The sequence below is a fragment of the Pithys albifrons genome, chromosome 13 (genome assembly GCF_047495875.1).
Source record: "Pithys albifrons albifrons isolate INPA30051 chromosome 13, PitAlb_v1, whole genome shotgun sequence".
Classification (NCBI taxonomy): domain Eukaryota; kingdom Metazoa; phylum Chordata; class Aves; order Passeriformes; family Thamnophilidae; genus Pithys; species Pithys albifrons.
This window is the reverse complement of record NC_092470.1, coordinates 2,314,526-2,330,912: the sequence shown is the minus strand read 5'-3', so window position 1 is coordinate 2,330,912 and position 16,387 is coordinate 2,314,526. Positions and strand designations below refer to the sequence as shown.

At 50.4% G+C, this 16,387-nt stretch overlaps 1 protein-coding gene and 1 long non-coding RNA gene across 5 annotated transcripts; one reads left to right on the top strand and one right to left on the bottom strand.

The window, feature by feature from the left end:
* Positions 1–493: 493 nt before the first annotated feature.
* On the bottom strand, positions 494–13,979 carry LOC139678112 (zinc finger protein 397-like). Of its 3 annotated transcripts, XM_071568696.1 has the most exons (5): positions 13,930–13,975; positions 11,656–11,702; positions 8,330–8,408; positions 7,306–8,140; positions 494–1,848 (listed from the first exon to the last, which is right to left on the bottom strand). In XM_071568696.1, exons 2-5 carry the CDS (start codon positions 11,677–11,679, stop codon positions 1,680–1,682), a joined length of 1,107 nt encoding a protein of 368 aa, XP_071424797.1. In that variant the 5' UTR covers positions 11,680–11,702; positions 13,930–13,975; the 3' UTR covers positions 494–1,679. The 3 variants fall into 3 exon arrangements, with proteins under 3 accessions (XP_071424797.1, XP_071424796.1, XP_071424798.1); XM_071568695.1 differs by having other exon boundaries at positions 7,306–8,408; positions 13,930–13,979; XM_071568697.1 differs by lacking the exons at positions 11,656–11,702; positions 13,930–13,975 and adding an exon at positions 11,159–11,195.
* On the top strand, positions 11,129–14,477 carry LOC139678113 (uncharacterized). Of its 2 annotated transcripts, none has more exons than XR_011698957.1 (3): positions 11,129–11,290; positions 12,833–12,911; positions 13,786–14,476. It is a non-coding gene; the product is annotated as an uncharacterized lncRNA (long non-coding RNA). The 2 variants fall into 2 exon arrangements; XR_011698958.1 differs by lacking the exon at positions 11,129–11,290 and adding an exon at positions 11,307–11,414 and having other exon boundaries at positions 13,786–14,477.
* Positions 14,478–16,387: the final 1,910 nt, after the last annotated feature.

Below are 16,387 nucleotides of genomic sequence, written 5' to 3'. Positions count from 1 at the left end.
GAGCTGGTAAAGTCATTCCTATGGCAATAGTTCAGAGCCAGAAATGTTAACTTTTGTATTTTTAAAAGTATAGAACTTGGATCCTTTTATGAGGCCATTACCAACAAAGCCCTCTTCAGCTGTGCAATGGAATAAACTAATTTCACAAGAAGTGCAACCATAACCATTTCATTTTTGAGAAGGATAACGCAGCCTGGAGTCAGAGCTTTTCTGTATCAACTCCAGATTACATCATTTGACAGACTTTTGGGGCAGTTTATCAGTCTCTAGGTCCTGGTTCAAGTCTAAGTGAAGTCAAAGTAATTGACTTCGTTGCAAAGCTGAGGCTGTGCTCAGCAATTTAAATTACAGAGTAATAGAAATATTTTTAAATCCTTTACTGGTTTGGCTTTGACAGACTTGAAGCCAAACCAGGAGAGGTCCCCCTTTGCTCATGGAATTACAACTCTGACTGCCACAGAAACTCACAGGAAAAGGGACAAACATACCCAGCCAAGTTTCATGTAACTCTTTATTAAAATAATATTCAGCAATAATACATGTTATACAATTACAGAGTGAAATCTTAAATCCTGAATTTTACAGCTCAGTATTAATCCTTAGTATTTACATATGTTTACAAATGGTCTTTAACAAGTACAGTGGAACTTCGATACAAAAACCCCTCCTCTTTCATGGAACAAACTCTCCCTGTGTATCTGCAAGCAGCCCACCTTTTCCCAAACCAGAGCTAAAACTAAAACTAACTCAAAAAATTTAACATTCAACAGTTGCAACACTGAAAACCCCAAAAAAGACAGTCCATCTTTCAAAATCTCAACTTCCTTCAGTAACCCAGATGTAGTCTTTTCCTTCCTACCACCTCTGCACCATCAGCATCATCCACTGGTAGACATCTCTGCCAGTTAGAAAAAGGAAAAAAAGAAATTCCTGCCTTGAAAAAATACCTCTCAATGTACAGTTTTAGTACCCACCCCAGCCAGCCTGTCGGGACACCCCAGCCTGCAGCAGCAGGTGCCTGGGAGATGCCTTTGGCATTCAAAGACCCTTGGTCTGGAGAGTGGCTTTGAACCTCAAGCTGTAAAAAGTACCGGAGCTTCCTTGCTTGTGGCCCCACAGTGGTTTCAAAATCCCTTTGGAAGCTCCCTGCTGGATGGGCACAAACTCCTTGAGACCCTTTGGCTGCTCAGCCTTAGGGATGGGCAGTCAAATTCCTGCCACACTTCGCTGGAGCTGCTCAGGAGTTCACAGGGAGCTGGAGATTCCAATAATGCCTGACTGTGTCAGGCACCACAGAGATGTCACTGACTGACTTTGTCCGCTTAAAAACACTCAGTAATTCCCCAGCAGGGGCACTGACACAGTTCTGCAGATCCCAGTCCCATCTGTACCTCACACACACCTGACAGCACTTGGGCAGAGGAAAAGCTGAATAGTGGCAACAGTTAAACGATGCAGAAGATGTGAGACGAGTCTGTGCCACCAGATCACCAACAGGCTCCAGCCCCACCCAGTCCTTTCCCAACCCTTGCCCAGAGCATCCCCATGTTCCCATAGACAGGGCCGGGGGCGAGTTTCTCCCTCACTCAGCCCCTGCCCACAGGCTGTTGCTGCTGTGCCATGTCATACCCACTCCAGCCTCGTGGGGCGGCTCCACTGTCCCTCACCAGGACAGCAGCTCACATCAGTCCTCCCACCCTGGGGGCATCACTGTCGGGCTCAGGGTCCTCTTCTTTGATGAGGAGCTGCTGGACGTTGTTTGGTGATATCTGGGCTGTCTCCCCTTCATCTTCATCGACCCTCAGTTCCTCATCCTCCTCTAAGGCTCTGTGAAATGTGGATGGGACACTGCAAGAGACACAGGACAAGTGATTCCAGCTTAGCTGCTGTTTCAGACTCAGCCAGGATCAGAAATGGTTTGGAGAGCTTTAGAGAGAATTTAGCACATTTGAGAAAGCAATCCAGCTCCAGTTCTGCCCTTGCCATAAAACTCCCCAACACCCCAGCTGTTCCTGAGACAGACAGACAGACAGACTTGGGGGGACATCTGCTCTTCAGAAGCTGAGAGTTTTCTGAATGGTACAATTAATCCACTGACCAATATCAACTTTACTACACACATGGAAAGGCAGATGGGGCTTTCCTCTGATCAAGAAGTTTTCATCCAGAATGAAACCCAGTCCCAGTTGTCTGCTCCTGCTGCCCTCTGGGAAAGGGAAAGCCAAGGAGCAGCCCTGCAGAATGGCAGTCTCTGACAGGCTCAGAGCACAGAAACTGCAGCCAATCTGTGCAGTCTCTGCTTTTGTCAGTGCTTTTCTTTCTCATATTTTGCCTTCAGTGCCTTGAATATATGAACAGAGTTGACAGCTCCAAGTGCACAATACAAGTTCTCAGATGTACAATAAGGTACTTTACCACCTTTCTGCAGAACAAAAAAACAGGGTTTCAGTCTCAAATGGTCAGAGGCAGAAAGTTCAGAAAGCTTTTGAGTTCAGTTTGGGAAGTAATTGATTTCATGGCCAGAGCCAAAACACTGTTGTAAAGAATAACTGTGAAGCAACCAGCTTGATCCTTAACATAACAGCTGAAATCTAGAAATAATTATGAAGTGCTCCATGGAAATGGACAATAAGCTCAGCAGTGTCCCAGTGCTATTTGTGATACTCCCACTAAACAAGGATGTTGCAATCTCAGAGAGCTGCATTTTGCCTTTTGCCCTGAGATGCTCTAGGTGTGTCAGAGTGAAGCTGCTGCTGAATTCACCAGTCTGAGGAATTCAAGCAGGTCAATCACAGCTGAGTGGGGCAGGTTGGACAAAACTCCATCATCCAACAGAGCCCTGTGAACCAACTGGTTCAGAGAATTCCCTGGGTGATGTTATAAAATCCATCTTTCAGGCCAATTATCTATCTCATAAAGTAAAGAGTGCCTGTACAAAGAGAGAAATTCAAGGATTTAATAGCCCCATGCCAGGGCTCCAGTCAAGAAATTCTTACCCAGATGTTGGCAGAGAAACAGGGGAGGCAGAAAATAGCTTGGCTGAACAGGAACCTTCCCTTGGAAATAAGGCAAAAAGGAAAGGTGTGTGCCCAGTGGAAGGAAGGTCAAGTAACATGGGAAGAATTTGGAGATGCTGCTTGTCACTGTAGGGAGAAAATTCATGTGGCCAAAGCAGAATTGGAGTTAAAGCTGCCAGAAATGTGGGGAACAATAAAGAGTTTTTTCAAATGCACTGATGGCAATAGGCAGTATAGAAATACCATTGACCTGTTTCTAGATGAGGATGGTCAGCTCCCACACAGGGATAGAGACAAGGCAGAGGTGTTTAATGATTTCTCTGCCCTGCCTTCAACACGGATGATGGACCAAGGGGGTCTCAGTGCCCTGAGCTGGAGGACCAGGACTGTGAGAATGATCAACTCTCCCAGTCAACCCTGAAACTGTGCAGGATCTACTGCTCCAGCTGGATCCCTACAAATCTATGAGGTCTGATGGGATTCATCCCAGATCCTCAAAGAACTGCTGATGTTATTGCAAATTATCTCTCTATAAACTTTGAGCAGTCTTGGGAATTCAGAGAGGTCCCAGGTGACTGGAAGCTGGTGAATGTTGTCCCGATTTTCAAGAAGGGCAAGAAGGAGGACCCAGAAAACTCCTGGCCTGTGAGTCTCACTTCAGGGCCTAGAAAAGTTATGGACAAGATTATTCTGGGAGATGTTGAAAACATCTGAAAGACAATGTAGTCATTAGTCACAGCCAGCATGGCTTCAGGGGAGGAAAGTCCTGCTTATCCAACCTGATTTCCAAAAGGTGACCCATCTGGCTGATCAAGGGAAGCCAGGTGATGTTATCTTTTTGGATTTCAGTAAAGCTTTTGATCCTGTCACTCTCAGGATCCTTCAGGACAAATTGTCCAGCCCACAGCTGGATAAACACATCCTGTGGTGAGTGAGCAACTGGCTCACGGGTCAGGCACAGAGGGTGACATGACTGCAGTGACATCAGACTGGTGACCTGTCACTAGTGGGGTTCCACAGGGCTCCATCTGGGGCCCTGTGCTCTCCAACATCTTCATCAATGACTCAGAAGCAGGACTGGAAGGGACACTGAGCAAGTCTGCAGATGCACCAAAAACTGGGAGGAAGTGTTGAGTTCCTTGAGGTTGGGGAGGCCCTGCAGAGAGACCTCAAAGGATGAGAGGGCTGGGAATCACCAACCACAGGAAGTTCAATAAGGGGAAGTACCAGATTCTGCATCTGGGATGGGGCAACCCTGGATGCAGGGACAGACTGGTAATGAAATGCTGGAAAGCAGTGCCAGGAAAGGGCCCTGAGGGTCCTGCTTGGTGGCCAGTGGGTCATGAATCAGCAGTGCCCTGGCAGCCAGGAGGGTCAACCATGTCCTGGGGCAGTTTTGGGCACTAAAATAGAAGATATTAGGATGGAAGATATTAAGCCATTAGAGAGTGTGCAAAGGAGGGCAATAAAGAAAGGGGAAGGGCCTGGAGGGGAAGTGTGTGAGGAGCAGTTGAGGGCACTTGTTGTGTTCAGCAGGAGAAGAGGAGACTTGAGGGGACACCTCATTGCAGGTACAACTTCCTTGGGAGGGGAAGAGGAAGGGCAGGTACTGATCTCTGCTCTGTGGGGATCAGGGACAGTACCCAGGGAATGGCCTGAAGTTGTGTCAGGGCAGGTTTAGGTTGGATATTACAAAGAAGTTCTTCCCCCAGAGGCTGGTTGGGCACTGAACAGGCTCTCCAGGGCAGTGGGCACAGACCCAAGGCTGACAGAACTCCAGGAGTGTTTGGATGATACTCTGGGGCACACAGTGTGACTCTTGGGGATGGTCCTGTGCTGGGCTCAATGATCCTTGTGGGTCCCTTCCAACTTCTGTGATTCTGGGACACCAGCTGGGCTCGTTCCAGTGCACAAGGAGCCCCTTCTCATAAAAAAATTGTGGATTTCCCCCTTGTGGGGAGGGGTCCCAGACCCACCCCAGGAAGCCTCCAGGTGGGACACCCATCACATGTGGCTCCCCCACAAGCTGCTTGTAACACCTCAGTACTGGGGATTATAACACCCCATCAGCCATCAGTGAAGCCACAGGGTCACCCCAACCCTCCAGAATGAGGGGGGACTCTCAAGAGGCATTTATAACCCCTAAGAATTAGTTGAAAACAGCAGGATTCTCCCCCCAGTAGGGTCATCTCAGCCCCCACAAAATGTGAAGGGTTCACACTCAGCCCCTGAAAATCAAGGCAGGAGACGTCCCAAAGATGTTTATAGCCCCGTAAATTAGTTGAAAGCAGCAGGATCCTCCCCAAAACAAGCTCCCTGTGTGGCCCCACTACAAGTGTGAGAGACACACATCCCCCACACTCCCTCACAGTACTCCCCTCAGGATAGGAAGCCACCCCAAAAACTCCCTCAGTCAATCCAGATCCATTTCTTGTCTCCAAGCCCCATCCCATCCTCCTTCAAGAAGCCTCATCCCAACCCTCCCAGTCCCCACCCAAGTCCTTCCAAATTCATCCCACCCCTCCTGGGCATGCAGTCTCCCCTCTCTGGTTGACTCCCCCCAGGAGGATTTTGAGATGTTTTGGGTGGGTTGTTGGACTGAGCCATTTTGGGGAAGGATTGTGTCATTTTGGGTTGGGATTGAGGCATTATGAGGTGACAGACCAATCCCTCTCGGATTTTAGCCTGAAAGGTGATGGAGAAAACTCACTTGGTCTGGGTACCCCAATTTTGGGGAAAATTCCCCCGAATCTCCCCAGAACCCTGAAATCCTCCTGAATATACCTTTGAACCCCAAATTCCTCCTCAAAATCCCAGTGAAATGGTTTATTTTTACCCAAATTTCATGTGATTTTAAGAGATGAAGATGGATCAAAAGAAAATCAAAGGAAAAAAAAAGGCATCATGTGAGTGTGCATGGGGTTGGGTTGGGTCACCCACACAGAATTATGGAATTATTTAGTTTAGAAAATATCTGAAAGATCATTCAGGGTTGCTTGAGGCCACCAGAAAAAACAACTGGATAGAGCTGGTGAGGTTCTTTGGGGTTAAAAGTCAGCAAATCCCCCCTGAAATTCTGATGGTCTGTGCCCTGAGTGATGTTCCTCCCCCTATGTTTACCCAGGTGCCCACAGGGAACAAGCAGGACGTAGAGACCACAGCCAGGTTCTTCCCAACATGGATCACCAGGAATGTGGGTCACTAGGTCTGTTCCCAGTGTGGGTTCTCCAGTGGGTGATGGTGTTTTGTGGGGTGATAGCCCTGATAACCTCTTGGTGGGTTAAGGGAAACACCTCAGCCCATGGAGGGGTGCTCCCAGAAACCACTGCCAGAGGACAAAGACACTCCAGTGGTTTCCTGAAAGTGCTCAAGCCAGATTGACAGGATTACCCAAGAACAGAGTGTCATCGAGACAATATGGCCTTTCCTTGTCACATCTTACAGAAACACAGGGAGCCAACCCTCAGGCCTATGCCATCTCTCTATCACCCCAAAAACTATTATTGATGATAGTCACTCAAACTACCTAAGAAAAAAGTATAAAAAGAGATTGGGCATAAGCAAAAATGGGGGACAAAACTTCTGCCACCTCTCTGGGAATAACCAATGAGCTGTCCTGTCTCCCTCACCTGGTCTGGCACTGTAGGGGTGAGCAACTAGTAACTAATTTTTACTCTGTTTTTCTATGTCTTACCCTTTATGTCTTATACCCTAATACCTTATAGATTACCCTCTGTCACTTTCATCCCATAGAAACCTCATTTACTAAAGTTTTCCTTGCCTTAGACTTTGTAACTCACTGGGTATACCTTACACCTTACACTTTGTGATAGATTAACATCTTTCACCTTTACCCAAAGAAACCTCATTTACTGAATATACTTTGCTACAACTCACTGGGTATACATCTTGCATTTTACTTGTGGTTTTGTTTTGTTGCTCACTGTTAGTAGGTTGCTTTAAGGTATGCAGCTTTCTTTTGCTTCTGCTTTGTGTTACCCAGTGTGTTTAAATTTTGTACTAGGCCACTGTGCTTCTGGTGGTTAGATTTTTGTTGTTGGGGGGATGCTGTTTGAGTTCTGTAGTGCAGGACTGCTGCTTAACTTCTGTATTGAGGCTTAGGTTGCTGTGCTGCTTTGTGTAGAGTGCTTATGGTTTGGGGGTTTTTGCTAGTAGTTAAGGGTAATCATGCAGTTAAATGTTATCATCCACTATGCAACCCCTATAGTAATTGTCACATACTTGTATTAGTAAAAGTTATTTCAGGGACTTGTAGGGCTTTCCTTACCGGTGGGTTCGTTGATGTCTGGTCAAGACAGAGCTCTGGGTAAAGCTCTTCCCGCACTCAGGACACTTGTAGGGCTTCTCCCCAGTGTGGATGCGCTGGTGTTTGACCAGGATGGAGCTCTGGTTGAAGCTCTTTCCACACTCAGAACACTCGTAGGGCCTCTCCCCGGTGTGGATGCGCCGGTGGATGATGAGGCTGGAGCTGTGGTTGAATCTCTTCCCGCAGTCGGTGCAGTGGAAGGGCCTCTCCCCAGTGTGCGTGCGCTGATGCCGGAGGAGACCTGAGCTGCTCTGAAACCTCTTCCCACATTCGCAACACTCATAGGGACGTTCCCCAGTGTGGATCAACTTGTGGCTGGTCAGGTTGGAGCAGTTGCTGAAGCTCTTCCCACATTCCCTACACGTGTAGGGCCGTTCCCCAGTGTGGGTGTGCTGATGGCGGATCAGGTGAGAGCTGTTGGTGAAGCTCTTCCAACATTCCAAGCACTTGTAGGGTCGTTCCCCAGTGTGGATCTGCTGGTGGCGGATCAGGGTGGAGCTCCGGCTGAAGCTCTTCCCACATTCCAAGCACTCATAGGCCTTCTCCCTGCTCTGAAGCTGCTCAGGGACCACCAGGTCAGAGCTCTGGCTAAAACTCCAGCTGCTGTCCCAGCACAGCGGGGGTCTTTCCTCCTCAGATCCAAGTGGGCTGGATTTGGAGTCCCCCCTCCTGGTGGACCTCTGTGGCTTTTCCTCATCAGTAACTTCCTGTGTTGTGGAGCCATTCAAAACAGCCTCTGCAACGAGGTTCTGCCGGGGGGATTTGTCCTCCATGCTCTCCATGCTCAGCTCGGTGCCTGGGGCAGGAAGGAAGAAGGACAGGGAGGGGATTTGCCTCCATGCCACAGGGAAGGGGAAGGAGATTCCCCCAAACTCATCCCCAGCAGGATGGTGTTGGCAGCGGGGTTGTCCTGCAGCCAGGGGCGATGGTTGGCTGGAAGATGCAGCACAAGAGAGGGGCAAAGGGGCACTGACTTCCTCCTCACCTGCCTGGGAGTCCCAGGGCACCTCAATCTTTATCACAGCCTTCTCCTCCATATCACCAAGGTTTGAGAAGGAGAAATCCTGGTTTGGGGGAAAAACAAGATGTAAGCACATTGAGAGTTCCTCCTGCTCAAGTCCTTCTCTAGAAGTCCCTGGGCATCTTGTGTCCATAAAAACCTCTGAACCACCTTCAGGCCAAAAAAACCCTTCCAGGAGTTCCTCCTCTCTGGATTCTTCACTTTGGGATTCTGGGGGTCCCCCCCTGTCCAGGCTGCTGGGAATCTCATGTGTATTGGGGTTCTCCCTCTCCAGGGTCCCTGCCCTCTCCAGGCTACTGAGGCTCCAGGGAATCCAAGGAGTCCCGATTCTCTCATCTTCCTCTTTTCTGGGGTCCCCTTGCTTAGGGATACTGAGGGTTTGAGGGCCCCAGGGGTCCTTTCTGCCCCGATTCTCTGCTTTGGGGTGCCAGGTCCCCAGGCGTCTCCCCTCTCTGAGCTCCCCACTTTGGTTTCTTGGGAGTCCCAGGGTACCACCCCTTCAGGCCCCTTTTTAGGCTTGTTGCCCCCGTGGGTGGGCACTTCCACCCCTCTGGGCTCATCTCAGGAGCCTGCAGATCTTGGAGGGGGGACTGCAGGCATGGATGGGGAATCCCAAGGGATTCTGAGGCAGCAGGAGGGGTTGTGGGACCACCTTCAACTGCCTGGAGTGGCTCTGTGGGAACCTCAATGACTCAGTGTTATTCCTTCAGCCACAGATCTTGGAGGGACCCTCCTCCAGGTAGGTCCTCCAAATGTTACAGGAACTTTGGGCTCCTCCTGTCAGAGATGGGGGGCAACTAGGATAATCCTGAGATCATACTGAGAGAGACTGGAAGTGACTGGGATCACACCAGGAGTGACTGGTGCTGTATTGGGACCAATTGGGACCATGTGTGGCCAAGTGAGATATAGTGGGAGCAGCTGGGTCATACTGGAAGCGACTGGGCTCTGGGAAGCACAGGATGGGCAGGAGTGGGAGGGCAACCCCCATCCTGCTGCTCTGCATTCCCAAAATCCTCATCCCAGTTCTTGCTCTGTCCCTGACCAGCAGATCCGCTCTGGGATTCCTTTCCCTGGGTACACTTCCCTGCCCTCTCGCTGCCTTCCTGCTGCTGGAAATTGGCACTCTGGAGCCTCATCCCACTGTTTCCTCCTTCTCTTCCCTATTATTATTGGGATCCTCCTGCACTTCCTTTTCTCAGTCACTGGAAACCCCCCTGCATGGTCATTCCTAGTTTTCCAGACTCCCCCTTCTTTAACTCCAGGATCCTCCTGCCTCTCCTTTCCCACCCATCCTGCTTCTCCCAGACTCCACACTCCCTTTTCCGTTCCCCTGGCACTCCCTGTACTCCCCTTTTCTGGGCAAAGGGACTCCCTGGACTCCCCAACCACCTCCTCCCACCCCTAGTCCTGCTTTTCCTTGACCTTGGGACCCTCCTGATCCCACATTCCCAGGCACTGGGATGCCCCTGCACCCCCTTATCCTGCACCAATACAGACCTGTACCCCCTTTTCTGGCCATCCTCCCTCTTCCAGACCCCAAACCCCACCTTCTCTTTGACTCTGAGACCCCCTGGACAGCCATTCCTGCTTTTCCCAGAGCCCCTTTCCTTCACACCAGGGAGGACCGGAATCCCTTCTCAGCCATTCTGGGTCTCCCCACCCTGTGAATCACCTTTCCCTGAAACTGGAGACTCCTAGATCTCCCTTTCCTGGGCATAGGGACCCTCTAGACCCAGTCTAGTGCCAGTCCCTGCATCCACCCTTTTCCCTTGATGCTGGGACCCCCTTGGACATCCATTTCTGGGCACCTTCTTCTGCATCCCCTTTCCCAGCCATCCAACCTCTCCCACCCCACAGGTTCCCCTTTTCCTCTACCCTGGCACCCCCTGGGCACCCATTTCTGCTTTTCCCCAGGATCCCCTTTTTTGAACACCGGGGGATGAAACCTGAAGCCCCTTTCTGGCCATTTGGGGTCTTCCTACCCCATGACCCCCCTTTCTCTGACATCGGGGACCCCTGGACCCACCTTTCCTGGGCATAGGCTCCTCCTGGATCCCCCACCCCACTTCTCCAAGCCCCTACACCGCCGTTTCCTTGGCCCTGCAAACCCCTGAAAAACCTCCTTTCCCAGCATTGTGTCCTCCCTGCACCTCTAAGATCCGGCCCAAAACATCAAGATTTAGCCCAAAAAAACCTGCCAGGAGTTCCCCCTCTCTAGTCTCCCCATTTCGGGGTTTCGGGGCTCTCTCCTGTCTGGGCTGCTGGGGGTCCCACGTGTATTGGGGGTCCCCTCTCTCCGGGCTGCCAATGAAGGGCCTGATCCAGGCACACCAACCCCCCCCAAGGGGCGTCCCCGCACCCCCCCGCACACCGCGGGGCTCTGCCGGGAACCCCAAAAAACACCTCCTGGGGACTCCCAATATCTCCCAAGCGACATTTGCGGCTCAAGTTTGCGGTGCCTCAAGCCCCAAAGCTCCACCCGACCACAAAACAATCCCCCCCCCCGAGCCCCCCAGGCTATTCGGGGCTCGGCTCGGGGGTCCCGCAGCACCTTCTCGGGGCCCTTTGCCGTCCCTGTGTGCAGCTCCGGCCCCGCCCCGCGGCAGCCCCAGCGCGGCCAAGGAGCGGCCACATTCCTTGTTCCCTTCCCGGGCCTATCCCGGCTCTCGTGTTCCATCGCACACCCCGCACGGCCCTTTGTGGGGCACTGGGGGGATTATGGAGTTTGCGGGTCCCCCCCTTTCTTTTGCCCCCTCCCCTCCCTTTCCCCATCGAACTCCCTCCGCTCACCCGAGAGTTCCTGGCCAGGAAGAGGAGGAGGAGGAGGAGGAAGAGGAAGAAGAGGAAAAGGAAAAGGAGGAGCTCGGGCCCGCCCCCGCACCACGCACGTGACCGGGGAGGGCGAGCTTGCCCAAATTATCGGTAGCGAGGAGGGGGGTGTCTGTTGGATTTCTTCTGGGGTGGAATGAGATGTCCGGATCTTGCCGGACCTCAGACCTGAGCCGCAAAAGTCCCTCGTGAGGGGGTTATTGGGGGTCCCCGGGAGGTGATTTTTGGGGGTCCCGGTGGGGCTGCGGGGGGCAGAGGAATGCGGGTCCCCCCAAGGTCGGGGTCGGTGTTCCCGGGTTGGCCACCGCCATCTCCATCGCCAGCCCGGGACCGGCGGGGGGGCACCGGTTATGGGGACATCGGGAAGAGCCAGCGGTGGGTGGGAACCCCGGGACCCCCGTGGTGGAGAGAGCGGAGAGGGGCGATAGCAGAGCTGGGGGACCCATTCCCGGTCATACCATTCCCTTTTCCAAGAGCAGCATCCCCAATTTCCGCCTTTCAGCCTCTAGAAAAAAAATAAAAAAATTCTATTTTCCCGCTTTTTAGGGCTGCCCATGTGTCTCACTCAGCTGTAGCTGTCATTTCGAGATCCCAGTTTGGGTGTCCTGGGGTGGTTTGGACGGTCTGGGAGGGAGTTATGAGGGTCTGGGGGCAGCCTTAACTCCACCTAAATCCTGCCTAATCATTACTATGTAAACAACATTAATAATTCATGTAAGGGGATGTAACCATGATGTAAAACTCTGTAAACCCTTTTGTACAGGTGCAGAGGTGGGCTAGTTTTTCCTGGTACTGCCTGGGCTAGCCCCCAGCGCTGCAATAAATACCTTTGCTGCTAAAAGACTCTTAGCAGTTCTTTATTGGCTTTTTGGCTTCATGTCAAAAGACTCCTGAAAATGTCCCCTGACCCACAGTATTACCTCATCCAGTGTAAAACTCCCCACCCCAGGGGAGGGGACCTGGGGCACTCCCAGATGAACCTGAGCATATAGAACTCTGAGTCTGGAGGTTCTCTGCCCCCTTGGGGCTTCCACCACCCCCTCGAGGGATCCAGGCTGAGATAACCACATTGACAGCATCACAACCACCACTCCAACCAACAATCACTGAAATTGCAATAACCAAGTCCCATTGCTGAGTCAAACAGGTGTCTTGGGGGTCCACAGATCTGCCCAACTGCCTGTCCCAGCACTGCAGCCTCACTCCAGCACTGACTATCCAGGTTCCTGGTGGGTTTTCTGAGCAAGAGGGAGATGAACCATGTGGAAGTGGGGGCATCGTGTCTCCATCCTGTGGCCAACTGGAGGAGGCCAGATCCCATCTGAGCTGGGGCCAGTGGGTGAGGCCTGGGAACTTTCTCCTCATTGGTTAGTTTAACCCAGTTTTATGAATATTGTTATCAGCATGTCTTCTTGGTAAAGAACTACTTTTTCCCTTACATCAAGGTGGTTTTGGTCTCTCTCTGTCTGTAGTGCAGAAACCAGGAGTATTGAATCCAAGGGAAGAGACTTCTGTCCAAGATCTCCAACCCAACAAATTGCCTAAAACCAAGACACTGGGTACTTCTAGAGATGGACTTGGGAGGAGGAACCCCCAACCCAATTCACTAATAGTTTGTTTTTCTCGCCAAAACAGGACTTCTCATTCCCAAACCTTGACCAGATGGAGGAGGAGGCTGTGAGGAAGATTGAGATGCACCAGGACACATAAGTAGGTGAGGAGGAAGTCAGTGACTCCTTGTCCCTCTCATCCTGCATCTTCCAGCCGAGCATCGCCCCCAGCTGCAGGACAACCCCGCTACTGACACCATCCTGCTGGGGAGAGATCTGTGGGGATATCCTGCCCCTTCCCTCTGGCACAGAGGCAAACCCCCTCCCTGTCCTCCTTCCTTCCTCCCCCAGTCACTGAGCTGAGCACAGAGAGAAAGGAGAACAAATCCACCTGGCAGAACCTCGTGGCAGAGGCCATTTTGAATGGCTCCATGGCACAGGAAGTTACTTTATAGGAAAAGCCATGGAGATGCCCCAGGAAGAGGGGCCCCACACACAGCCCTCTGTGCTCCAAGGAGCACAAAGCCAGTCTGTGCCAAGAAAGCGGCTGCAGATTCAGCCGGAACTCTGACCTGGTGGTGCTGCAGCAGCTTCACAGCAGGGAGAAGCCCTGTGAGTGCTTGGAATGTGGGAAGAGCTTCAGCTGGAGGTCTCACCCAATCTGACATCAGATAATCCACAATGGGGAACGGCCCTATGAGTGTCTCAAGTGTGGGAAGAGCTGGCTTAAGCTCTGCCAGGGGAAATTTAAGTTGGATATCAGAAGAAAATTCTTTCCAGAGAGAGTGCTCAGGCATTGGAATGGGCTGCCCAGAGAGGGGGTGGATTCCCCATCCCTGGAGGTTTTTAAACTGAGACTGGACATGGCACTGAGTGCCATGATCTGGTACAGGGACTGGAGTTGGACCAAGGGTTGGACTTGATGATCTCTGAGATCTTTTCCTACCCACTCCATTCTATGATAAGAGGTTTCAGACCAGCTCCAATCTCCTTAGGCATCAGTGCACACACAGTGCCCTTCTGCTTTACCGACTGCAGGAAGAGCTTCACCCAGAGCTCCAACCTCATCCAGCAGCACATCCACACTGGGGAGAGGCCCTGCGAGTGTCCCCAGTGCGGGAAGAGCTTCACCCAGAGATGGGTCTTGCTGCAACACCAACGGATGCACCAGTAACGGAGTACCCTGACTTCAGGAAGAGCTTTGTCCGCTGCTCCAACTCCGTCATCCATTAGAAGATCCATGTTGGGAACAGACCTGATGACCCATATTCCTGGTGATCCACGTTGAGAAGACACCTGGCTGGTGGTCTCCACATCCTCCCTGTTCCCTGTAGGCACCTGGGTGAATGCAGGGGGAAGAACATCCATGGGGACACAGACTGACATCAGGAATTCATTGGAAAGAGGGTATTTGCTGACTTTTGACCCTAAAGAATCTTATCTGCTTCATTCAATTGTTTCTTCTGGTGGCCTCAAGCAACCCTGACTGATCTTTCAGATCTTTTCTAAACTAAATAATTCTATGATTCTAATTCTCTATGGCCCTGCCTATAGGCCACCCTACCAACCCCATGCATACTCACATGATACCTTTTTTATGTTTTTAATTTTCTTCTATTCATCTTCATCCCTTAGAATCACTTGAAATTGAGGTAAAAATAAAGAAGTTGAACAAAGACATCTAAAGTCACACCATTTTACTGGAATTTTGGGGAGGAACTTGGGGTTCAAAGGGATATTCAGGAGGATTTCAGTGTTTTGGATGGGAATTTGGGTAAGTTTTTCCCAAAATTTGGGGTGCCCAGGCTGAGTGAGTTTTCTCCATCACTTTGCAATCTAAAATCTGAGAGGCATCAATCTGTCACCTCATAACGATTTTTCTCCATCACTTGGCAATCTAAAATCTGAGAGGCATCAATCTGTCACCTCATAATGCCTTGATCCTACCCCAAAATGGTGAACCACCTCAAAATTACTCCCTCCCTCCCTCCCTCCCCAAAATGGCTCAATCCAACAACCTCCCCAAAGCCCATCAAAATCCACCTGTCCACCGAGGTCTCAGCAACCAGAGAGGGGTGGGACAAAATTGTGACGGTTGGGATGGGACTTGGAGGGGGATGGGGGGATTTGGAGGCATAAGATGGGGTCTAGAATGACTGGAGGGAGTTTTTGGGGTGCCCTCCTATCCTGAGTGAATTACTGTCATGAATTGTGGGGAACATGTGGCTCCAGCACCTGTCCCCACAGGTTGGGACATAGGGAGTTTGTTTTGGGGAGGTCCTGATGCTTTCCAGCGAGTTGGGGGGCTATAAACATCTTTTGGGGGTCTCTTTCCTGATTTTCAGAGGCTGAGGTGAACCCCTGGCATTTAGAAGAGGTGGTGAGATGACCCTATTTTTGGGGAGGAATGTGGGGATTGTGTTTTAGGTTACAGGTAATGGAGGCAGGACAGCCTGGAAACTCAATTTCCCAGGACCAAGCAGGACTACCGAGGGAGGAGCTCACTGATCACACATGCCCCCTAAAGAAGCAAACTGATGATTCATGGAGGGTTGCACAGAGGTATTCAAATATGTTAATGTCCCCTTCCTAAGGCTTTTAAGATGGATATAAAGCTCAATAAAACAGACATTGTATTGGCAGTTCACGTGTCTCACTTACACATCACAGATGGCACCCAGAACTGGGACACATTAATTATAAACTTATTAATCAGAAATTTTTTTAATCAATCCACACAAGTAGCCGAGAAGGAGGAAAAGGCTTCTCAGGGCATGATCCTGTGGTGACTCCCATCAAACCAAGGAAAAAGAGGGATCCTTCTGGTCAGTGTTGCACACATCACCACCTCCCAGAGAGCAACAGAGAAAAGGAGCAAAAACCACAACAGGCAAGGAAAACTCAAGCGGGAAAGTGGGAGATTGGAGAATGAGAAGGAAAATTCTCCCAAGGAAATCTAACTGCTGAAGTTAAGGGCCACTTGGAAAAGGCAAGTAGAAAAAGACTACACAAGGTGAAACTGATAACAATTCTAGTTCAAAGTATCTTTCAAATCCTTGGACTTTTTTGGGATGAAATACTCCAAAAAGACAGACAATGCTTATTTAAGATAAAAGGATAACAACCCTTATATTCCTCCAGATAGCCCCTTATGTTGGAATTTTAGGACAGTATAAATCTATCAAAAGGGGTAACTAAGGAGTTAATGGTAAAATATTGTTATTTTTATTGGCTGGAGTACCCACTACGTCAAGGATTTAGGTAGCCAGATTTTGGGTCTTACAGTGCTGGTCTTATCCAGATTGTGTGAGCTTTTTAGGTGATAGTGGGAAGGAAACAATTGAAAAAAATTATTGTGGTGGTATGTGGTTAAAGCAAACTTCTTCTGTAAAACTGTACCCTGTGAAAAACAAAGGACTCAAGAAAACACAAATAAAAAGGAAGAAGACTTAAAATGGGATGGGCTGCAATCTCCACTCTATCAAGAGGATAGACAGAACAACAGAACAATTTGCAGGGAAGGTACAGACAGCCTCTAATGCACCTGTGATGGACAGTGACAGTGAGGGAGAGGAAACTGTGCCCTCCAAACACAAGGGAGGAAAACAGTACACTGCCAGAGTGTTGCAAATGCCACTGA